Below are 25549 nucleotides of genomic sequence, written 5' to 3' on the forward strand. Positions count from 1 at the left end.
AACAACAACAACAACTAGGGTTACAGATCATACGTGCACAGGTTTATTCCAGACAACACATGTTTAAACATGTCTCTATAGTCCGATGGCTGCGGACAAATTCTCTCTGTCTCCTTTGGGTGCCTTCAAACACGGGTCCAAACAAAACAGTGACTTTTGATGGGATCTTCTGGGTCAGTTAAGTTTAAGGTGAAGAGGTCAGCTCTAAGAGTTATGGTGACTACTTTTTGAGATTCCCAAATGATAGATTTTCCCAAAGGACACCAGGTAACCACCAGGGTTTATTATGAAGAAGTTTTAAGAAAATTGAAAGTTGAATTGGTGAGAAAAAGACTAGGAAATTTGCACCAAGGGATTTTCCTTTTCCACCACGACCATGAATCTGCTCATTCTTCAAGGGTAGCAAGGGCTTTCCTATGAGAATTTTCTTACCCCATCCACCCTACAACCCTAATCTTGTTCCTTCAGACTTTGTTTATGGTCCCCAAACTCAAAAAACATTTAAAAAGAACATGATTTAAATTCCACAATGATACCAAAACTGTCGTTTTCACTTGGTGTAAATCGAAGAGCACAGAACTCTTGGGGAAAGGATTGTTGTTGCTTTGAGCTTTGAATCAGTTCTGACTCATAGTGACCCTGTATAGGGTTTCTGAGGAATGGCTAGAGAGAAACGCTGCCTTCAGAAGTGTATAGACGCAGATGGAGGATATGAAGAGAAACACATTTAAAAAGTTTGCTATGGTTCCATAGCAGTACTTTCTGACTTATTCACATGTATCAGTATCCTAGACCTAGTTGCTGTGGAGTTAATCTGACTTATAGCAACATCCTGTGTGTCAGTAAAGGACACTGGATTTTCAATGACTCGTTTTTAGAATCAGGTCACCAAGCCTTTATTTTGTCATGTGTCTGTACGCTAGCCAACAATATATAATAAGTAAAAGCGTCTTTTATGGCTTCCAGGAAACATCTCTGAAGGATTTTTTTCTTCTTTTCTGTTTCTTCCTTCTTTTTGATGGCTAGAATATCGATGCGTTTTGAAAGACTATCTTAGTCAAAGAGAACAAATCCATATGCAAACATGGTGAAGAAGCCAGACAGTAGGAACTTGGATCCCAAAAAGCTTAGATGTGCTGTCCTTCCAGAGCCAGGCCAACTACCTAGAGCTGCCATTACGCGAGTGATATGCTCCATGTTTGCAGCATTAGGATTGTGTGTGTGTGTGTGTGTGTGTGTCAATGGCTTGCAGCTGAGCCTAATTTACATACCCCAACAGTAGAAAAATGAGCACATATACTAAAATATAGTTTCCCAAAGAAAAATCAAATTAGTCAAGCAGCACCTAACTACAGATTTTAACAATATTTGTCACTGTCCAATTCCAAAAGTCACAAATATATTTAATGCCGTCTGTCATATCACACGGTGGTTACGAGAGCAATGTAAGGAGCAGGACAGCTTGATCGAGTTTCTGCTGTGTCATTTACTAGCTAGGTTAACTGAGAAATTTACTTACATTGTTTGTGCTTCCATTTCTTCATCTGTAATAATACTAAATTAATGACAGTCCATACTTTTAAATTTCTAAGGATGATGAAAAAAATGCATCGCCAGCTTAGTGTCTGGCATTTGTCGGCATAGTGATGTTATATTAAAACAGGTTTAAAAACAAAAAGGAACAAAATGAGTGCTTATTGCAACAGTGAATTCTCTACCAACTTTTGGGAAAGTGATTTGGCGCTATACATTGCCTTTGAAACACTCTTAACTGTTCACCTATTTGTCCACTTTCAGTGTTCCAGCCTGATTAAGTAATCAGAGATGGGTGCAAATGTTGATGCAAAACGATGTTCACGCCAACATTATTAGTAACAGTGGACAGTGGAAGTAGCCTAAATAGTAGAAGATTAACGCATTGTGATATGCTCATATTTCAATCATTAGAAATAATCAAGTTTTCCAAGGAGAAAATGAAAATGAGTTTAAAAATCATTGGCATGCCTGTGTTAGCTAAAGCCCCAGCATGGAGGAAATTGACAAAAAAACAATTTTAGGAATTTGTTTAGTCTGGAGTAACCTGTGGGAAGAACCAGGGTCTGCCTGTACTTTTACTGCATTAGACGTCCGAGCACGCTCATCCCAGTGCCCCGAGTGCATTCCTCCTGTTACAGACAGACACACAGTCTCCTGGCAGACTCCTACAAAATGCCACAATTCAGGATCTGCTAGGGTAGCATCCCACCACTAGACTGTGAGACTTTAATTAGGAAAATGTATCAAGAGCCTTAACAAAGTCACCACTCTCTGATCAAGGATACCTCTTCCAGAATGCTATCATGAGAAAATATTCTGAAACAAAAGCTTTGTATGCAGTGCTATTTATAATACGGTGAACCAAAAAAAGCCAAATATTGGATAATAAAGCATAGTTAAATAAACAATGGAATGTTATAATTATAGACTATTATGCAATCATTAAAGTATGTTTAAGGAGCCCTGGTGACACAGTGGTTAAGCACATGGTGTTAACCAAAAGGTTGGTGTTTCAAATCCTCAGCTGCTCCATGAGAGATGGATAAGGCAGTCTGCTTCTGAAAAGATTTATAGCCTGGGAAAACCACTGGGGCAGGTCTGCTCTGCCTTGTACAGGTGCTATGAATTGGAATCCACTTGACAACAATGGGTAAGGGTGTGTTTACGGAAGTTTTTAATAACAGTGGAAAATATTTATGTTATATAAAGCAAAATAATTAGTATGTGTTGTTTAATCTTGACTGGGTATAGGACAAGATGAGCAAAAATTCTGAGGAGAAAAATATAATTTGTTTAATAATAATTATCATGCCACATATGATTTGATATCCTTAACCTATAATAGTATGGTTCACTTACATAAAATATTCAGGAGAGGGAGAGTAACATTAAAATAATTTGATTAGAAATTGTCTTCTCAGTCTCTTCTTTATACTTTCCGATATTTTATAGATGTCCTACATTAAACACGTTTTACTTTTATAATTAAAATAAGTAAAGTCACTGTTTAAATAACTACAACCAGAAATGCATTTATTAAATTTATTTTTTATTTTTGGTGTTTCAAAAGGACAGACTATCACTTCCATCACACATGGTGGGGTGGAACACCCTGCAAGATGAGTTTCAACAAGGAAAGAGCAGGGAGGATAACCTGCTAGATCCACCAATTAAACTTTCCCCACAGACACACAATTACTTTTATGGAATAATTTCTTCAAGGTGCTTCTGAGTGGATTTGAACCTCCAACCTTTTGGCTAACAACCAAGTATGTTAACTGTTTGCACTGCTATGGACGCCTTCCTTATGCATGTTGTTCTTAAGTGCCATCGAGTTGGTTCCTACTCATACAGTATAGGTGTTCCTACTCACTGTATAGGTGAGTTTGAACTAGTGAGTTTGAACTGCCAACCTTGTGGTTCAAATCGATCTTGTCTAGTGCTTTATCCCACAGCACCACACCAGGACTCCTTATGCTTAGAACAGGAAAAAAAAAAAAATCATTTTACATGCAAGTAGTAATGAATCTAGACTGAAAGAACTTGGAAGGTTGAATGCTTACAGTCAATATTTAAAGTAACATAGACTCTTTCTTCTGATTTTACTCCAGTGTTACTAGAAAATATTGGAGAAGAGCTAGATCCTATTCTGGAACCTCTTCTACTAAAACAGACCTTTAAGCAAGGTGGCAGTATATGTATCCGACTTGGGGATTCTACGATTGAGTATGCACCTGACTTCCGCTTCTATATTACCACCAAGTTAAGAAATCCTCATTATCTTCCTGAAACATCAGTAAAGGCCAGTATCTAAAATAAATGTTTCTTTAGTCAAATCTTACAATTAATTATTCTATTTTCCTCCTGACTCATAAGAAGAACAGAGCTTCCTAAGAAAAATGGATTTTTGCCCTTTCTTGACATTTTCTAAAATTGTTATAATAATTCCCAAATGCTGCTTTTGTGTATGCTTGCAGGTAATAAAGAAGCCCTCAGTATGCTGTGAAAAAGACCACTGAAGCTAATTTCTACAATTGATAATCTTAGATTTTCATTAAAATTAGATGACATGCTCACATTCTTTCTTTGTAATAAATGATAATATGCTAATTATTAGAACTGGAATTCAGGAACAGAACTCCATTCTTCTTTCTCAGATTCAGGTTGCTGCTTTCTGATTTTATATAATTACTCAAAAGAACTGTTTTTGATCATTGGTTCTTTCAAAAGACTGAAAAATCCTTTTAAAAGTAAAGTTGGTTTAAAGTTTTTCATCAGGGACTAAACTAACACTTGAGAGCTTGATCTGCCATGAAGCCCTGAGGTTAGGGCCTATGCCTTAGTCCATTTTCTATTCTCAGTTCTCAGCACCTGGTTGGCACTAAGTAAATGTTTGTGGAATGAGCTTATGAGTGACGCAATGAATGAGGGATTGTTTTAATTTAGAGAAGCAGCCAGTAGAGGATATTAAGAAATATCAACTCCGATTTTGAAGTTTACAAATACAGGCAAGATTCATCCAGTAAATTCAGAATAGGACCTAGCTCTTCACCAACTTTCCTGGAGTAAAATCAGAAAAAGATTCCATGTTACTTTGAATATTGACATAGACATCTTTCTGCCAAGAAGCAGAGGAAGGACTGTTGTTGTTATGTGCTGTCGAGTCGATTCCAACCCATAGTGACCTTGTATAAGGTTTCCAAGGAGCAGCTAGTGAGCTTGAACCACTGGCTTTGCAGTCTGACACATTAGCCCACAGCGCCACACCAGAACTACGACAGTGTAATTAATTCTCTCAAAGATGAATAAAACATGGCCCCTACTCTGAAAAGGTTTACATTTTAAATGGTACATAGGCAAAATGGCAGTATTGCATAATTAGAAAGCCAGAGATGTAGGGTGCCCTAGGAGATCAGAATTGGGGACGTTCTTTGGACATTCAAGAAGTACTAGGGACCCTAATACAGTTGTTGGGGGCCCTTAAGTTCAATCTTAAAAGCAAAATGTTAAAATATTATTGTCCACTGTTTAGAATCAATTAGAATACTATATATTGTCTAAAAACTGAATTCTAAAATTCCTTGTGATTGTTCCACCTATTAGGAGAGGCAGTATATCCAGTGGTAGTTAAGAGCTTAGACTTAGAAGCCAAACTGCCTCAGTTTGAATTCCAGCTCTACCACGACCAGCTGTGTGATGTTGGGCATGTTATGTAACCTCTCTGTGACTCAAGTCCCTCATATCTACAGTGGGAATATGAAAAGTCTCCATCTCATAGGGTGATTTGAAGATTAATAAATTAACTTATCAAAATGCTTAGAATAAGGCCTAGCACACAGTGTTAACTATTAGCATTAACTATTAGTATTGTTATTTAATGTAAAGGAAAGTGAGAATGAACCAATGATGATAAAATCCTAAAAACCAGTCTCCCACTATCCCCAAAGATTTAAAAATAAATGCATGAAAACCTTCTTTAGTTTTCACTAAAATGTGCAAGCACATCACTCATAACATAAACAATTCTTAGTTGACTAGTAACTGGTTATAGTAGAAGTCATAAAACTGTGGGAAGGAAACTGATCTACGATTCAGTATTAGAGTCCTTATGGTCCCTAGACAGTCTTGTTGCTTCATTATTTTTTTAATTGCTGGGATTGATTAAACAGGGATTAGAAAACATAGTAAGGTAGTTACTTGCTTTCATTTACAAATTAAAATACTTCCTCCTGATCCTATTTTTAAGATTTTTTTTTAATGTACCTTTTGCTTTCAAAGGCAAACCCAAGGGATGGTATCATGTTGTCATAATCCTTTTGAGTCTAAATGAAAATAAAATTATGAAACTATATTCGTATGATTTTAAGTGTTTATTATGAACAAATGGCTGGATTTGCAAGTGTGAATTTTGGAAGATCCAGTATTAATTAAATAAGAATTAATTACTCCTTGTATGTGAATATGATGAAGTAAAAGCTATAAAACAGGCATTTTGCCAATTCTGTGCCTTGGTCATTGGATTAAACTAAATGGAACCTGTGCACTTGGCTTATCTACCATCAGGGAAAATCTCTTGGAGATGATCATTAGAATTTTAGAGAATTATATAACAAATGTAGTGAATTTTTCAAATTGCTCAATTTCAAAAATATCGCTATTTGTAATTGTACCCATATAGTCCATACTCTGAGGTTGACAGTTCAAGCCCACTAGTTCTTCCTAAGAAATCAAATACCAGGTCACTATGAGTTGTTATTCATAAGGTTTTCAGTGACTAAAGATTAGGAAGTTGTTCCTCACTCCTTCTTCCTAGTTTGTCTTCATCTGGAAGCTCATCTGAAACCTATTCACCATGGGTCACCCTGATGGTATTTAAAATACCAGTGGCATAGCTTCCAGAATCACAGCAACTCACAAGCCACCACAGTATGACAAACTGACAGATGTGTGGTGGAATGATGCAGAAAGCATCAAAAGAAGATGGAAGGAATACACAGAGTCACTGTACCAAAAGGAAATGGTTGATGTTCATCTGTTTCAAGTGGTAGCACTATGTATAATCAAGAGTCAGTGATACTGAGGGAAGAAATCCAAGGTGCATTGAAGGACTTGGCAAAGAACAAGGCACCAGGAATTGATGGAATCAAAATTGAAATCTTTCAAGAAAGTAAGGCGGCACTGGAGGAGGCACTCCCTCATCTTTGCCAAGAGATTTGGAAGACAACTATCTGGCTAACTGATTGGAAGAGATCCATATTTGTGCCCATTCCAAAGATAGATGACCCAATGGAATGCGGAAATCATTGGACAATATCTTTGATAGCCCATGCCAGTAAAGTTTTTCTAAAAGTAATACAGAAATGGAGACAAGCATACATTGACAGAGAACTTCCAGAGGTTCAAGCTGGATTCAGAAGAAGCCGTGGAATGAGGGATATCATTGCTGATGTCCCATGGATCTTGGCTGAAAGCCAAGAATATCAGAAAGATGTTTACTTGTGCTTTATTGACTATGCAAAGGCTCTTCATTGTGTGAATCATGACAAGCTATGGACAACATTGTGAAGTATAAGTATTCCTGAACACTTAATTCTGCTCATGAGGAATCTGTACATGGACCAAGAGGCAGTTGTTTGAACAGAACACGGGAACACTGAATGTTTTAAAATTAAGAAAGGTTGTCTTCTTTTACCATATTTATTCAACCTGTATGTTGAGCAAATACTCTGAGAAACTGGGTTTTATGAAGAAAAACATAGCATCAGGATTGGAGGAAGACTCATCAAGAACCTGTGATATGCAGATGATACAACCCTGCTTGCTGAAAGTGAAGAAGACTTAAAATATTTATTGATGAAGCTCAAAGAGCACAGCCTTTGGTATGGATTACATCTCAATGTCAAGAAAACAAAAAACATCACCATTGGACCAATAAACAACATTCTTATCAATGGAGAAAAGATTGAAGTTGTCAAGGACTTCATTCTTCTTGGATCAACTATCAACAGTCACAGAAGCAGCAGTCAAGAAATCAAACGACGTATTGCATTAGGCAAATCTGCTGCACGACCTTTTTAAAGTGTTGAAGAGCAAAGATGTCAGCTTGAGGAGTAAGGTGCGCCTGACCCAGGCTATGGTATTTTCAATAACCTTATATGCATACGAAAACTGGACAGTGAATAAGGAAGACCATAGAAGAATGGATGCCTTTGAGTTACGATGTTGGAGGAGAATATTGAAAGTGCAATGGGCTGCCAAAAGAGCCACTAGATCTGTGTTGGAAGAAGTGAAGCCAGAATGCTCCTTGGAGACCAGGATGGCCAAACTTTGTCTCTCATACTTCGGACTTATTGTCAGGAGGGACCAGTTGCTGGAGAAGGATCTCATGTTTGGTAAGGTGGAGGGTCAGAGAAAAAGAGGAAGACCCCCAGTGAGATGGATTGGCAAAGTGGCAGCATCAATGGGCTCAAATGTAGCAACGATAGTGAGATTGGCCCAGGATCAGGCAGTGTTTCGTTCTGTTGTGCGTAAGGTCACTATGAGTCGGTACCGACTTGATGTCACCTAACAACAACAACAACAATATGAGTCAGAACCGACTCCACAACATTTAACAAAACAACAATCTGTTCTTAGTGGCATTCAAGCCCTGCTGTGCCCGGCAGGGAAAGTGAGGTGGGGGCAAGTGTAAACCAGAGGAGACTCACCAAGGAGAAGGTGCCTGGGTTTAGGAGTACTTCCTAGGAGTCCTGCAAGATGCTATGGAGACTTTCTGACCTCAAGTAGGACATTTTCATAGAAGAACAAAATTAGTATGTTCCTGCCGAGGAACTAATCTCCTACTAAAATACTAGGAATTATCAAAGCATAAATTCGCTATTTTATCTATTATCTTTTCACCTGTTAGGAGAGGCAGTATCCAGTAATAGTTAAGAGTAAGTTACGCATGTTTCCTTCACAGCAACAAAAACTAGAAATTGATGGATAAAAAGAGAGAATAGCAATATTAGGAACACCATTATCTATTTTCAGATTGGAAGAATGGAAAACCTCTGAGCCTTAGCAAAAGTAAACAGTTTACAAACCAGCAAGACTGCCAAGGAGGAAAAAAAAATTGATCCTGCCCTTGTTTTTAACCTTCTGGTAGCTAGGGAAATATTGACCATCATTAGTAGGGGCAGTTTGTACACAGCACAAAGGTTGTAGTCTGTAAAATGAAATCTGTCCCTCATTCCTTTGTCTAGCATTGACCCTAATCCACACAAGATGCTTCCTAACTAGCAGAACCTGAGGAAAAATTAGTAGTCGAAACAAGAGCAACCCTTGTGTAATGCAAGTCACTCCTGTAGTAAACTGTGTGTGTTTGCTTGAGTGAACAGAATGCATGTGTAGTTTGACAATTCAGTTGTTTTGTTTCTTTTCTACTAGTTATCTTGTTTCTAAAGTTCTAAGCAAAAAATAAAATAAAATAAAAAAATAAAATAAAACACTGCAATCAGATTGTTGTTGTTACTAAGTGCCATCTAGTCGATTCTGAACCATAGTAGTGACTCTGTATAGGATTTCCAAGGAGCAGCTAGTAATCTTGAACCAACGACCTTGAAGTTCAAACCACTTTGCAGTCTGATGCATTAACCCACAGCACCACACTAGATTAGTGTATACCAAAGTGGCATTCTTTTAACTGCTGCAATATAGGTAAATTATAATATATAATTAACATTTTCATACAATATGAAAAACTTGTCAGTAATGTATAAAGTTTGGTCTTACATGGCTTTACAAAAATACTTTCTATTGAGGAATTTCCCTTCAAGAGAGAAAGGATGAAAACTGGGATCAGAGTCACTTCTGATGGTTTGTGGTGATGGTGGTGGTTGTGTACCGTTAAGTCGGTTCTGACTCATAGTGACCCTGTAGAGGGTTTCCGAGTAGATCTTAATGGAAGCAGAAAGCCTCATCTTTCTCCCTCAGAGCATCTGGTAGATTCAAACTGCTGACCTTGCTGTTTGAAGTCCAACACATAACCCACTATGCTACCAGGGCTCCTTTGGTTTGTAGTCATTGATAAAATTTTTTGTTGTATTTTCAAGGATAAGATGCTAGCACATTTACTAACACTGATGATTTCAAGCTTTGGCCTCTCAGATATGCATAATAGAAAATGTTCAACTGTTTATGTTATTGTTAAATGCCATCAAATTAGTCCCAACTCGTAGTGACCCTGTATAGGGCTTTTAAGGAGCAGCTGGTGACTTTGAACAATGAAGAATCTGACTTGGCATCTATCTGCCTATAGAGTTTTCACTGATGGAATATAGTAAATTGCCTATATTCCCCCAGACGTGCTTTACCTGCTCTTGCTTGCTTCATTCATTTGCTTAGGTTGTTTACTTGCCTGGCTTTCCATTAGAATTATAGGGTGTGTTTAAAAGTCCCCACTCCAGACAACTTATAGCAGGATCTCTGAGGATGAGACGCGGATGTCAGTGCTTTGTAAACTCCACAGGTGATTGTAATACACAGCCAAACTATACGGGATTTTAAGACAGAGTGACCTACTTGCAAGAGCCAGCCAGCGGGTACCTAGAAAAAGCACGTGTTAGCAGCTAGTATCTTGATGGACACCATTGAAATGTAAATTCCTTACTTCACAATAGTGACTGATTATCACATTGTAAAAACATATTACTCATGACAAGTAATTACAGGATGTTCTTGTCTTTCTTATCACATTCCCAAGATTTCCTTGACTTTGGACACACTGAGATTCTTAAAATGTAAATCAGCTCATCCAGGCGATTTGAAGGACACCTTCCAGTGTGATTCTAATCCATTTTGGTTTTAAAGAGTTGTCAGAAATGTGACCAGCTTGAAATGCGAATGAATTGATCACTAAACAAAACCCTTAGAAGTATTACATGTCACTCTATGAGAAACTTTTCTGTTGTTTTGTGGTTGTTGTGTGCTGTAGAGTTGAATCCCACTCATAGTGACCCTGTGGGACAGAGTAGTACTGTTCCTTTGGATTTCTTAGAACAGGGGTAGACAATGTCCGGCCCACAGGCCATGTAAGGCCAGCGAAATAATTTGGTCTGACCCTACCAAGGCAACCACAATTCCAGCCATCACATTGTTGTTGTTGTTGTTAAGTGCTTTTGAGTCCTTTCTGACTCTTAGCGACCCTGTATACAGTTTCCAAGGAGTGGCTGGTGAGTTGGAACCACCGACTTTGTGGCTCAAACTGACCTTGTGGCCCAATGCTTTATCCCACAGCGCCACACCAGGACTCCATCACATTGGTGGTGGTGGTGTTAAGTGGCATTGAGTTGGTTCTGACTAATAGTGACCCTGTATAGGATTTCCGAGGTGCGGCTGGTGAGTTTGAACTGCTGACCTAGTGGTTTAAATTAGGAGTGAGTTAATAAAATATTTGACTAAATATAGCAGACTAGTTTTTCAATTGATAATTTTGTGCGGCCCGCAAATGCTGCTATAAATTCTGGCAGAAAAAAAGGTTCCTCATCTCTGTCTTAGATTATGGATTTTTAATCCAATAATTGTACTTGCCTATATATTTAATCATGTTGTTGTTAGCTGTCATTGAATTGTCCCCAACTCCTGGCAACCCAGGTGCAACTGTACTGAACTTTTGTGATCCATAGGATTTTTTTGGAAGTAGATTCCCAGACCTTCCTAGTCTTACTCTGGAAGTTCCACTGATGCTTGTTCAGCAGCATGTTGTTGTTGTTAAGTGCCGTCAAGTCGATTGCGACCCTGTGTAGGGTTTCCAAGGAGCAGCTGGTGAGCTTGAACCACTGACCTTGCAGTTCGAACCACTTTGCAGTCTGACGCATTAGCCCACAGTGCCACACCAGGACTCCTAGAAACATGCAGATCTCCACTGACAGACAGGTACAGGCTCCCCATGAGGTATGCTGTCAGGAAATCGAACCCTCATTTCCCACATGGAAGGCAAGAATTCGACCATCACTACCTCCATATATTTACTAATGCTGTTGCTGTTGTTAGGTGCTGCTGTGTTGGTTCCTACTCATAGCGACCTTATACACAACAGAGGGAAACACGGTTAGACTCCTGTCATCCTCACACTTTTGCAGGCAATGTGTCCTTTATCTTCTACTTTTCATGTACTTTAAGGTCAGAACTTGAAGCATATCAGCAGAGACTTTTTTCAGTGGGACTATCAATATGATTTTTGTGTATTTCTTTCACATAGGTAACACTTTTGAACTTCATGATAACTTCTGAGGGAATGCAAGATCAGCTTCTGGGAATTGTGGTGGCACGAGAAAGGCCAGACCTTGAAGAAGAAAAGCAAGCTTTGATATTACAAGGAGCAGAAAACAAAAGGTTTTAAACATTGTAAAACACAGAATTGTTCTCTCTTGTTTCAAGATTACTTAGAATGAATTAAAGTACATTTTAAAGATCTCCTTTGGCAGATTTTATAGGTACACTGAATAGGAAAATTTAAGAACATAATGGAGTCCTGGTGTGCACTGTAGAATCAACACTGGACTGCTAACCTCAAGGTCAGCAGTTCAAACTCACCAGCTGCTTCTTGGAACTGTATATAGGCTCTCTATGCATTGGAACTGACACGACAGCACTTAGCATCAACAACAACATGTTAATTTAGAGAGCACAGTTGCTCCATATGATAAGCACTGGACTGCAAACCACAAGGTCTGAGGTTTGAGACTGCCAGCCACTCTGCAGGAGAATGATGAGGCTTTCTACTCCCTGGGAGAGTTAAAGCCTCAGAAGCCCTTTATACGGGGTCTCTATTTGTCCGAACCCACTTGACAGCATTTAACAACAACAATAACATTAATTTGTTGTTGTTGAAGTGCTGTGGAGTCCTTTCCAACTCATAGCGACCCTGTATAGGGTTTCTGGGGAACAGCTGGTGAGTTTAAACCGCCAATCTTGCAGTTCAAACCAACCTTGTAGTTGAATGCTTATCCTTCAGCACAGTGCCAAAGTAGGAACATAGTAGGAATGAAAAAGCTGCATTCCATTTTCTGTCCATAATAAATATATCACAGGTAGAAAGGGTAAAGCTATATAAGTCATGCAAAATTTCAGAAAATAAATGGAGTGATTCTCTTTGTTCACTGTAGGATGAGATAGTTGATGGCAGAATAGATTGGCTTCTCATATTTCTCTCCAGTTACCACATAAATGATCATTAAGAGGAGAACTGGAGCAGAAAGGATGGTCTTTGTGACATTTTGCAAGATAAGAAATTAATTATATAACATCATCATTATGGATATTTGTCACAAAGTGATGCATTTCTTTAGATTACAGTCTCTTTTTTTCTTGTAAAAGAACGTATACGTGAAGTGGTTTACAATTATTTCTTTTGCTTCTGAGAAAATTGTGTTTTATTTCAGGCAGTTAAAAGAAATAGAAGACAAGATTTTAGAAGTTCTTTCATCTTCAGAAGGCAATATATTGGAAGATGAAACTGCTATTAAGATATTATCTTCCTCCAAGGCTTTGGCTGATGAGATTTCTCAAAAGCAGGAAGTAGCAGAAGAGACAGAGAAAAAGATTGATGCCACCCGCATGGGCTATCGCCCCATCTCCATCCACTCCACCATCCTGTTTTTTTCTATTGCTGATTTGGCTAACATCGAGCCGATGTACCAGTACTCACTGACCTGGTTTATTAACCTTTTCATCCTGTCTATTGAAAATTCAGAGAAATCAGAAATTTTAGCAAAAAGGTATGTAAAAGAAATACTAATTACTAATTAATGCATGACTATCAGGGAGTAAATGACAGATTTCATTGTTGTTTCAGAATCGTGCAAGCATCACAGCCACTTAGCTAAAATGAACTTGATTAATCATTGTACCAGAAATAAATTAGAGGGTTAGAAATTGAACAGATGTGTCCAAATTTAGTCTGCCAGCAAATTGTTTGCAGAGATCACAGGGCTATTATGTAATGCCAAAAAAACTAAATATATACATCAGTTTATCGTTTGTAAACTGTACTGAGACTAAAGGTGTGAAAAGAGTAGCTAATACCACCAAAAGAAATGAGCCTTGCCCCCTATGAGCCTTCATTCCAAATGTTATAAATTCACATTTTGATCCACGCACAAATGAGATTTGTCAAGTCACAGGAATAACAAACTGGAGTGGTTTTTTGTGCGTTATCAGAGCTGCCTTTTTGTGTTACTGCTAGTTGTATAAAATACCTTATTTTACTGTTGACTCTTTGGAAACAGGATAGCTATGAGTCGGAACCAACTCTACAGCATTTAACAACATTAAAACAGGTAATGGAATTAGGGTCATCTGTTGTAACATGCCTTTCAGAGAATAACACTTCATTTAATTTTTAATTAGTGAGATAATTTTCTTAGTTTGGGATTCAAAAATATTTTTAGTAAGGTCTAAAATGAAATTACTTATTTGAACAAAGAAAATAATTAATTGCAGCCTTTGCTCTTTATATGACTTATATGAATGAATATAAAACTAGATACATCAGTTTCTGATTGTTTATAGCTATAAGAGAAACTCAAGTCAGTACTTATCAGGAAGAATTATTATTTAGAAATCCAAAATGCTCACCTCAGTGAAATCTGAATGAAATCCTTTCACTTGTCATGGTACAGGTCTGAAATTTTAAATATTCTTAGACTGAGCAAATTTTTTGCTCATGTCATTCATTATTTTCCAAGCTTGTGATATGAGAATAATAAAGGTATAATGTTGAAGCTTTTTGCTTGTCAGACAGTGTTTCAGATTCCTACCCATGAGAAATAGAGGGAGGGAAAGAAGTTATAGGGGGAAAGTGCATGATGATAATTTAGAGGGTTTAGAGAGAGAGAGAGAGAGAACACTGAATGTTTTAAAATTAAGAAAGGTGTGCGAAAAGGTTGTATTCTTTCACCATACTTATTCAACCTGTATGCTGAGCAAATAAACTGAGAAGCTGGGTTCTATGAAGAAAAACGTGGCCTCAGGATTGAAGGAAGACTGATTAACAACCTGCGATAGGCAAATGATACAGCCTTGCTTGCTGAAAGTGAAGAGGACTTAAAGCATTTACTGCTGAAGATCAAATAGCACAGCCTTCGGTATGGATTGCATCTCAGTGTCAAGAAACCAAAAATCTTCACCACTGGACCAATAAACAACATTCTTATCAATGAAGAAAAGACTGAAGTTGTCAAGGACTTCATTCTTCTTGGATCATGGACTGCCAAAAGAACCAATGGATCTGTTTTGGAAGAAGTGTACCTAGAGTGCTCCTTGGAGGCCAAGATGGCTAAACTTCGTCTCTCATGCTTTGGACATATTGTCAGGAGGGAACAGTTGCTGGAGAAAAATATCATGCTTGATAAGATGGAGGGTCGGAGAAAAAGAGGAAGACCCCCAAAGAGATGGATCGGCCAGGTGGCAGCATTGATGGACTCAAGTGTGGCAGCGGTAGTGAGGTTGCCCAGGATCAGACATTGTTTCGTTCTGCTGTACATGGGGTCGCTATGAGTAGGTTCTGACTAGATGGCACCTGACAACAACAACAACAATAGTGTAGTGGAGTCCTGGTGTGGCACTGTGGGTTAATGCGCCAGACTGCAAAGCTGTTTGAACTGCAAGATCGGCGGTTCAAGCTCACCAGCTGCTCCTCGGAAACCCTATACAGGGTCGCTATGTGTTAGAATGGACTCGACGGCACTTCACAACAACAACAAGTAGTGTAGTAGATTATGAACTGGGCTTCTAACTTCCAAGTCAACAGTTTGAATCTACCAATTGCTCTGAGGAAGAAAGATGAGGCTTTCTGTTCCCGTAAAGGTTTACAGCCTGGGAAACACCTATACAAGCTGTGAGTCAGAACCAATTCCATGGCACACAACCACAACCACCACTACCTAGCATTTAATATGGTACTGGTGTGGCACTGTGGGTTAATACGCCAGACTGCAAAGCTGTTTGAACTGCAAGGTTAGTGGTTCAAGCTCACCAGCTGCTCCTTGGAAACCCTATACAGGGTTGCTATGGGTCAGAATCAACTCGATGGCACTCAACAACAACAACAATCACATTGTAGAGGAGCTCTGGTAGCGTAGTGGTTACGAATCGGACTGCTAATTTCACGGTCAGCAGTTAGAAACTACCAGCTGTTCCATGGGAGAATGATGAGGTTTTCTGCTCCCGTAAAGACTGACAGCCTCGGAAACCCTGTGCAGGGTCCCTGTGAGTCAGAACTGACTCCACAGCACATAACAACAACAACAATCATATTGTAGCCACATAGTAAATGCTTTTTTTGTTTTTACTGCAGATCTTAATTTTACCTCTGTTAAAAACAGTCACCACCATGATGACTTAAAATCAAGGTATTTGCTGGAGTCTAGAAACAAATATTGCTTTGTTCTGCCGCTTAAAAGGCAAATTTTGTTTTCAGGTTAAATATTCAGAACACCTTTCTGATTTTCAAATAATTATTGTTCCTTCATTATCTCTTGCCAAGGAGTTCTTGTGGTATAGTGGGTTAGGTGTTGGGTTGCTAACTGCAAGGTCAGCAATTCAAATCCAGCAACTGTTCCACAGGAGAAAGATGAGGGTTTTTTGCTCCTGTTAAGATTTACAGACTTGGAAACCCTCTGTTGTTGTTGTTAGGTGGCATTGAATCAGTTCCAACTCATAGCAGCCCTATGCACAACAGAACGAAACCCTATACAGGGTCATTCTGAGTCGGAACCAACTCGATAGCACACAACTGCCACCACCACCAATCCCTTATTATTACAAACTAGGACTGATTCATATACCCGGCATCATTTTCTCAACTGTCCCTTACAATATAAAGAAAGTCAGATCCTTTTTAGCCCAACCTTTGTATGCAATTTCAACAAAATGTGACCTTTTGTTTTTAGTAAAATCCTCTAATTTGCTAATAATTAAAATCATGGTGTATGACTAAAGTGACTGCAATGATCTAGGAAAGTAGTTTGGGAACTAAAGAATAAACAGAGAAAATTTGGTTTTAAGCATTTACTAGGCTATTAATATGTAGAAATGTGCAGAATGGATTGCTCAGGGAATTTCTACTAAATGAACACACCTGTATAGCTAACAACCCAGCTGAAGATTCAACATTATCAACAGCTCAGGAAGCCCTATTCATTCTCATTTCTAGTCACTAAACTCCCCCTAGCGTAGTGGTTACGAATTGCGCTGCTAACCTCAAGGTCAGCAGTTCAAAACTACCAGCTGTTCCGTAGGAGAAAGATGAGCCACTTTCTGCTCCCGTAAAGATTTACAGCCTCGGAAACCCCCGTACAGGGTCGCTATGAGTCGGAATGGATTCCACGGCACATAGCCACCACCACCAAACTCCCCCAACCTACTCCCCCAGGGTCACCACTGTCCAGGCTTACACAACTATCGATTTATTTTGCTTGTTTTAAGACTTCATATGAATAGAATCACACAAGATGTCTTCTTGTTCCCAGCTTCTGGCACACTCAAAGTGTTCTGTGAGAATCATCCATGTTGTTGGGTATAGTACAGTAGTTTGCTCACTCTCATTGTTGGATGGTATTTCACGGTGTGAATATTGTTTTTATTGTTAAGTGCCATTCGACTTGTTTCCAACTCATTAGCAACCCTGTATAGGGTTTCTGAGGAGCTGCTGGTAAATTTGAATCTCCAATCTTGTGGTTCAAACCCACTTTGTAATCTAGTGCTTACCCTATAATGCCACACCAGGGCTCCATGTGAATATTACATACTTCACTTATCTATTCTACTGTTGAATCTATTTGGATAGTTTCATATTTGAGGCTACTGTGAATTATGCTGCCTTGAGCATTCTTATGCATGACTTTTGGCAAAACAAAAAAAAATGTATATAAATATCTGGTGGGTATATGTCTAAGAATGGAATTGATTCTAAGCTATGCAGATAGTAAGTTTTAGTAAATCGTGCCAAATAGTGTTGCAAATAAACTGTACCAAGAGAGACTTTTTAGCCAGTCTACTTTAGTCCTGTGTGTGGTGCTGTAGGATAAACACTGGACTGCTATCCACAAGGTCAGTGGTTCAAACTCATCCACACTCCTCAGAAACCCTACACAAGGTTACTAGGAGTCAGAACTAACTCGATGGCACTTAACAACAACAACAACTTCAGTAAAATAAGAATTTTCATTTAAGTAAGCTAAACTCCCAAATCAGAAATTAAAGCAAGAATGAGTTCTCATAAGAATCCCTTATTTACCGGCCAAATACCGATAAACATTAGACTGTAATTATATCACAAATAGAGAGGATGTGACTATTAATACGAGCCTACCAATTTGTTTTACAACCTTGTTATTGTTAAGTGACTAATAGCAACCCTGTATAGGGTTTCCGAGGAGCAGCTGATGGGTTTGACCTTGGGTCCAGCAGTCCAAATTAGTGCCACAAAGATATCTATTTCCTTTTTCTCAAAGAAGTAAACATATTTAAATTCTATTGGTCTTCTGATGGTTATTATTTATAATAAAAAGTTGTTTAAGTATGACACCAAACATATATCATATTATGACAAGTACACTGTGCAAATGACCATAATAATTGATATCATGTGTTATAAATTTTTTACTGCATCTGCACTTATTGTAACAAAATAAACAGCAGTAGCAAATGAATATATAAGCAAAACTCTTACTAGTATATATATTTATATATACATATATTTAACTTTTTTCAAGGACCAAACTGGAATCTATTTATATATATGAGAACTTCAAAAAGTTCATGGAAAAATTCCATTGTCTTTCAGTTCCATTGTTCCACAGACTTTTTGAAGCCACCTCATAACATAGTGTTGTTGCTCTTAAGTGCCATCAGGTCAGTTGTTATTTATTTTGTTTATTGTTAAGTGTTAAGATTCATAGCAACCCTGTATAGGGTTTCCTAGAAGCCGCTGGTGGGTTTGAACTGCCGACCTTGTGGTTTGAAGTCCAGTGCTGATCCTACAGCTCCACACCAGGACTTCATTATACATAGCACATGCATGTAATCATGCTGCCTGTGTTAAGTGCCTTAGAGGCGGTTCCGACTCATAGTGACCCTGTACAGGATTGATTTACAAGGAGCAGTTGGTGAGTTTGAAGCACCCATCTCACGGTTAGCAGTCCAGTGCTTATCCTACAGCGCCACACCAGGACTCCTTCATGCAAGTATACACATCTACAAACACACAGAGTTTTGTTTCATTTTCCTTTCAGTTAGATCAAGATCATTTTCTCATTTAATTAATACCCTTCTAAAAGATATTTTTTAGTAGCTATGTAATACACCAATGTTGTGGATAAGCACTAGATTGTTAACCACAAGGTTGGCAGTTCAAACCCACCAACCCCTCCTTGGAAATCCTATACAGAATCAACTGGATTGGCCCTTAACAACAACAGCACCAACAACACAATGTGTCATATTATGAATGTATCATATTTTTTTTCATTGTAAAACCTATAAGTAGTCTTTAGGTCTTGCTATTATAAATAATGCTGCAATAAGCATAAATGTTCTCATTGTTGATTATCTCCTTAGGCTAGAACCCAGTATTAGAACAAAAAGTGTCCACTTCTTTCAGACTCCTGATGTAAATTTTTCTCCTGCAAAGTTATTTAAATGTCCAACTCCATCATCAGAGCATGAATGACCTCATGCTCATGTATCAATGACCAGCATTGAAAATGAGAATGTTCATCTTCCTTTTTCACTGTAATAGATTATTAAAGCATCATATTTTAATAATCATAGTTTAATGAGATTGAACTTGAATTTATAATGTGATTTTATCATTTTCCCATCCAGTTTATTATCTACAACAGTTGATTTGCCTAAAAGGGCAGAACATTTTATTCTAGTCTAGAAAGACCAAATATGTGTCACCCTGTACTAATTGTACTGTTGGGATGAGACAAATCAAATGCCATGATGAGAAGACTACCTACTAGTATAACAAAGGAGTTAGGATCGTATTATTATTTTAAACCTGCAAAGAATTCAGCTATATTTCAGCAACTAGTTTAAAGATTGTCTCTACTAAATCCTGTTTCAGAATTCCCAACTAGAAATAGGATAACATCAGTTTATTGTAATTCCTTCTGTGGGAATGCTGGTAGGGAATAAAATAGGTAAATAAATGGCAAAGTAAAGAAAAATAGGGGTGGGGTGAAATAAAGGGAATGATCCACAGTCTAAGATAACAGTCTTCAAATAAACAATAACTGATTTTTTTGGCAGCTTTTTTTCTAAGTGCCATGAGTCAGTTTCAACTCATAGCAACCCTGTATAGGATTTCTGAGGAGTGTCTGGTGACTTTGAACTGCTGACCTTTTGATTAGCAGTCCAGTATTTATCCTACAGTTCCACAACACCAATATAATTTGTTCAGCTATACTCAAACTATGCTGTCTTTTTCCTTCAGATAAATTAACCAGCCTAGAAAGTTTGGACCATTGATTCATGCCAATTGTAAATTCTATAAAAATGTTTTCAGCCAACCTTTTATTTCTAGTATAAATATTACAAAGTATGCCATAAAAATATTTTTTAAACTTTCATTTCGAAGATAATCTGTTTCATTTTATGAGATCATTATGTGAAAATACTTCAAGTGTTGTATACATTGGATAAAGATTAGTGTGAACACAATCACACATGTTAGTTTCTTTTTGTTAAGTGCCTTGGAGGCAATTCCGATTCACAACAACCCTGTACAGAATTACTAGGGATTTCTTAGGAAGAAATACTATGATTGCTCATATTTCCCTGTTTTTTCTGTGTTGTAGCTGAAAGTGTAGTTCTTCAAATTTTGTAATTTCTTCCATTTCTACGGAATTATGAGCAGTGTAGCATACATAGCACTAACTTTATGTTAATTAAACAAAGGAGCTATTCATTTTAGTTTACTTAATTAAGTACTATATAATATGAAACATTACTTAGTACTTATGGAAAACATTTTACCCCAAAGAAATAAATGCCTTATAGCTAAAAAAGAGTCCATAAACATATTAATGCAACAGATTAATAGAGCACACACTGACTTTTTCCCAAAAGGAAAATTAAGTTGTTTTTGGTTTTTTTCTAAATCAGTCGACAGTCGACAGCATTTCTACTCAAGTGTTTCTGTGTTGTGTCGCTCTCAAATTGGTGCACTGGGTTAATGAAGGTCCTTGATTGTTGGGGAGGTAATTGACCAGAAAGTTTATTAGAAAAACATACAGCTAAATGGTTGTAAAAAGTTTTGCTTAGAGAATTTTCACTGAAACATGCCTTTTTATTTATTTTTCTTTCTGTTGACCTTCAGGCTCCAGATTCTCAAGGATCACTTCACTTACTCCCTCTATGTTAATGTCTGCCGGTCCCTCTTTGAAAAGGATAAACTGCTGTTTTCCTTTTGTCTCACTGTAAATCTGCTAATCCACGATCATGCGGTAGTATTGTTTTGGTATTACTGTTTTTCTCTGTAGGAAGAGAAAGTAATATTGATGTTGATTTACTAATTTACCAATTTACATGAATTGTGTTGGTGGTGTGCCATGGCATCATCGGTTTCAACTCATAACGGCCCTGCATAGGGTATTTGAGGCTATAAATCTTCTCAGAGCAGAAAGCAGCTTCATCTGTCTCTTGTGAAACTGCTGGTAGTTTCAAACTGCTGACCTTCAAGTTAACAGCCCAACTCGTAACCATTACACCACCAGAGCTCCTTAATTGTTTCTATAATTAGTACAAAACAGCACAACTAGTTTTTACATTTCTCACAGGTGAAAATAAGCTGACCACAGAGTTCATTATACTACTATTATTTAAACTTTCATGTTTTAGTGTAAAATACATTAGCTTCTACTAGAATGGCATCAAGTATACATACAAACTTACTAAATATATTAATAGATTTATATGGATACGATGGAAATTTTTTAAAGCATGTGTGCAAGTTAGTCATCGCTAGCCATTTAAATGTTGGCACTCAACAATATTTGTATACATTTTTTGCTTTTGTTTAAAATCTATTTATATAAAATATAGGAACATTTTTAGAAAAGGAGAGGTAAAAATGGAAGAATTTTTCATGAAAATTCACTATGTGCATGAATTGTAGTGTGATTTCATACGGTGATGCAGTGCTTGAATTCTAAAAGGGTAAAGCTTTTATCCTTGCCTTTCTTACAAAAGTTTTATAGCACTTCCTCATTACGCCTTATGAAAAATTGAAAACATGACAGTATGACTTTGTCATACTAATTGTTGACTTCTTGCTGCATTGTTTTCCAAAGGTTAATGCAAATGAGTGGCGGTTTTTGCTGACTGGTGGCATTGGACTGGATAACCCTCATGCCAATCCTTGTACATGGCTTCCTCAAAAATCTTGGGATGAAATATGTCGACTAGATGATTTACCTGCTTTTAAAACCATTCGTAGGGAGTTTTTGCACCTGAAGGATGGATGGAAAAAAGTATATGATAGCTTGGTAGGTTTTTAGCCCTCTTTCTTACTTCAAATATTTCAAATACAGAGTGAATGTTTGACTACAGAAAATAATACTCAATTTATCTTTAATAAAACCAATTTTCAAATCAGCTTTAAACACTTAAGTGAGATGTTAAAAAACTTTGAATTGAAATTACACCACCTTTTAAATCCGAAGTTCCATTAAAACGTGTGTGGAGATGCAAAAAAGTTAAATGGTCCTTAACAATATTCTTGTTGAAAATTTTGTTGAGTTTTTATTATCAATTTAGATTTTAGAAATTATAACAACAAAATTGTCAAAATTTCAAGACCACCTATTTTAAAATTTTATGAATGAAAGGTATAAACTAACACCTCGGGTGAAAGAAAAGTTAATAATGCTAAAATAATTTTTATGAGACTTTTCTCTTGAAAACTGAGGAATATTATTATTGACAAAAGCCGTTTGAACTTCAAGGTTGGTCGGTGGTTCAAGCTCACTAGCTGCTCCACGGAAACCCTATACAGGGTCGATATGGATCAGAACTGACTAGATGGCACTTCACAACAACAACAACCATGATACTCAGTTTCCCTTCTGGGATTCATAGCCATAGATGCCTTCTCCCAATTTTTCTTTAGCATAAAGCTAACATTTTAACAAATCAGTTAAATTTTTAAATCCTTTGTCTCTACTCTCTTAATGGAAAAATTGCAGTAACTAAAGGTACAGGTGCACAGCTGATTATTGTAATTATTAGCAGCAACAAGTTGTATAAGAACTTGAATTGGCAAGAGTTGTGTGATATATAATAATAATAATAATAATAATAATAATAATAATAATAATAATAAGGGTAATTGTACAACCAAAAACCTCAAGGGATTTGGTTCCTTGATTTGGAGGTTTGGGGTCATGGTTTCATGAGACATTGTAGTTAATTGGCCTAGTACTTCTGTTCTACCTCCTACTTCATTGCATAGTTCCCAGAGTAAAAATCTTGCAAAGAGCCATCCAAGTCATCTCAATTGGTCTCTATTTACCCAGAGCAATAAAGGAAGAAGGAGAGTCAGGAATAAAATCTGCCATCTTGAAGTAATGACTATCATTTATAGATACACCAGGAAAATAAACAATGGATTGATTTCTAGCTACAGTGTATTTGTAACTAATTGTCTCCAGGAGACCAGAACTGGATGGTGCTTGACCACCACTGCTGAATATTTTGATCAAAATTTACATAGCAGAATCTTGATAAAAGGGGGGAAACACCGAACAGAATTTCAAGTTGTTATGGACTCCAGGTATTTTGGAGCCATGCATGCTGGATGAACCCCTTAAAACTATTGCCCTGACATATCATTAAACCGTCAACTAAAAATATCTCCTGAAATCCTCTTAACACCGAACAATAGTTTAGCTTAACTAGTAAAGAATGCCTGCTTTAAGCATTATTCTCTTTTAAGATCAATCTATGTGGGATCAAATTGAAAACAGCCACTCAAAAGATTCAATAGGAACCTTAGAGAGCATTGAGTTTATCTTGCTAAACAGTCTCAGAAAAGGAGGATGAGAATTAATTAATGCTATTGAATTGTGTGCTGTAGGGTAAGCACTGGATTGCAAGGTCAGTTTGAACCACAAGGTTGGCCGTTCAAACTCACTAACGGCACCTCAGAAACCCTATACAGGGGTCACTATGGGTCAGAACCTACTCAACGGCACTTAACAACAACTGAATTGTACATGTAGACACTGTTGTACTGGTATTGGTTTTGCTGTGTATATTCTCAACAACAACAACAAAAACATACTTTTCCTTTTAGACACAATCTTCAAAATAACATTGAACTATATCTACTGAAATTTTAGGAACCACATCATGAGATTTTCCCTGATGTTTGGGAAGAGAAAGCAAATGAGTTTCAAAGGATGCTTATCATTCGCTGCCTGAGGCCAGACAAGGTAAATGCAGACTTTGAAAGTAGTTCAATGGTTCTAGTCCCTCTTTTCTCCACAGTCCAGCCAACGGTGCATTTATTTCCTCATGTAATCATGTGGGAGGTAGAGGAACATGGGGGAAGAGTCACTTCTTTTCAATGTAGCTCTTTTTCATAAAGCTTGTATGTTTATTAAAAACCACACTGACTTGGAAACTGAGGAGATTATATTTTGTAGATTATATTTTGTATATTTTATGATTGCTTTCAAATTTTTTATTCCCCCCCCCCCAATTTCTCACAAACTTCTCCCCTTACATGTTGCAGTTTTAACTTTATTCTGACTGCTTAGGTGAAAGTAATCAATACCATGGTTGTCAGGGACTTGAAAAAATGTGTGGAAAGGGTCCATTGTCTTTTCATTCCGTTGTTTTTTTTTTTCCACTAACTGTTTGAAGCCCCCTCATACTAGAATCTCTGGTTGCCTCAACTGCTAAGTAGAATACTGTTTTTACAAAGTTCATCCTTATTGACTCCTAAGGAAAATATCCGTGTTGTCTCTTTTAGCCTCTTAGGTATTACATAAGAAAGAATCAGCTAACCTATCATGTCAACAGGATTCAATACTCATTTGTACTATAGTCTACAAAGCAAAACAAAAAAGTCTATTCACCTAAGATTATTGACCCATATCCCCAGAAATGCTTAATTACACTTTGCAAAAATAGGTGGCATTGCTGGTTAATGCGCTGGACTGCAAAGTTGGTTTGAATGGCAAGGTCAGTGGTTCAAACTTACCAGTTGCTCCTCAGAAACCCTATACAGGCTTGCTATGAGTCAAAACAGACTCGGTGGCACTTAAAAACAACAACAATAATCCCCAGAGACACCTATATTATGAAAAAATATAGACATGAAGTATGCTGGGGGAAAAATTGAGAAAATATCCTAATTGTTCCTTGTGACTACTCAGCTAAAGGGTGTGTGTAATTATTTCAAATCTTATCTATACTTAGAGCTTAACTTAGAGGTTAAGGACTATAATACCTGCATCTTAGGGAAGAAAAGCAGAACTTAGATAGCTAAAGCAATATTCATTTGTTTATAGACATCAGTGATCAGATGAAGTCATACATGCTTTCTTCTGTAAGCTGTGATCTGTTCAGTGAATGCATGTAATTTTCACTTGACTTAACAGTATACTTTGAGCCAGAGCTGACCACAGTCAGCACAGTGCCTGCTAGACCAGTGCTAATATTTGTACTAGTACAAAGTATATTTTACGTCAGCACATTTTTTGCCTTCCATCTTCTTCTGTTTTCACTCCTCTCCCCTAAAAATAACAGAACTAAAAATCCACATATGACAAGCTGTTTACAGCTCTAGTTTGGATACTCATTAAACCACCAGTAGGAAAAACTGAAACTGTTATTGTTTCTTCTAAAAAATGCAGATATATACATATGGAGTCATGGGGTGGCGCTATGGGATAAGCACTGGACCACAAGGTCAGTTTGAACTACAAGGTCAGTGGTTCAAACTTACCAGTTGCTC

The 25549-nt window shown here is 37.4% G+C and overlaps 1 protein-coding gene across 1 annotated transcript in view; it reads left to right on the top strand.

Moving 5' to 3' along the window:
• Positions 1-25549, top strand: part of DNAH7 (dynein, axonemal, heavy chain 7) — a 324797-nt gene that overhangs the window by 229108 nt on the left and 70140 nt on the right. Inside the window, exons 49-54 of the mRNA XM_006862048.1 lie at positions 3648-3838; positions 11777-11910; positions 12960-13295; positions 20906-21032; positions 21879-22073; positions 23928-24020. Of these exons, the coding sequence (XP_006862110.1) occupies positions 3648-3838; positions 11777-11910; positions 12960-13295; positions 20906-21032; positions 21879-22073; positions 23928-24020 (1076 nt within the window). The remainder of the gene's footprint in view (positions 1-3647; positions 3839-11776; positions 11911-12959; positions 13296-20905; positions 21033-21878; positions 22074-23927; positions 24021-25549) is intronic.

The sequence above is a fragment of the Chrysochloris asiatica genome, unplaced genomic scaffold (assembly GCF_000296735.1).
Source record: "Chrysochloris asiatica unplaced genomic scaffold, ChrAsi1.0 scaffold00045, whole genome shotgun sequence".
NCBI lineage: Eukaryota > Metazoa > Chordata > Mammalia > Afrosoricida > Chrysochloridae > Chrysochloris > Chrysochloris asiatica.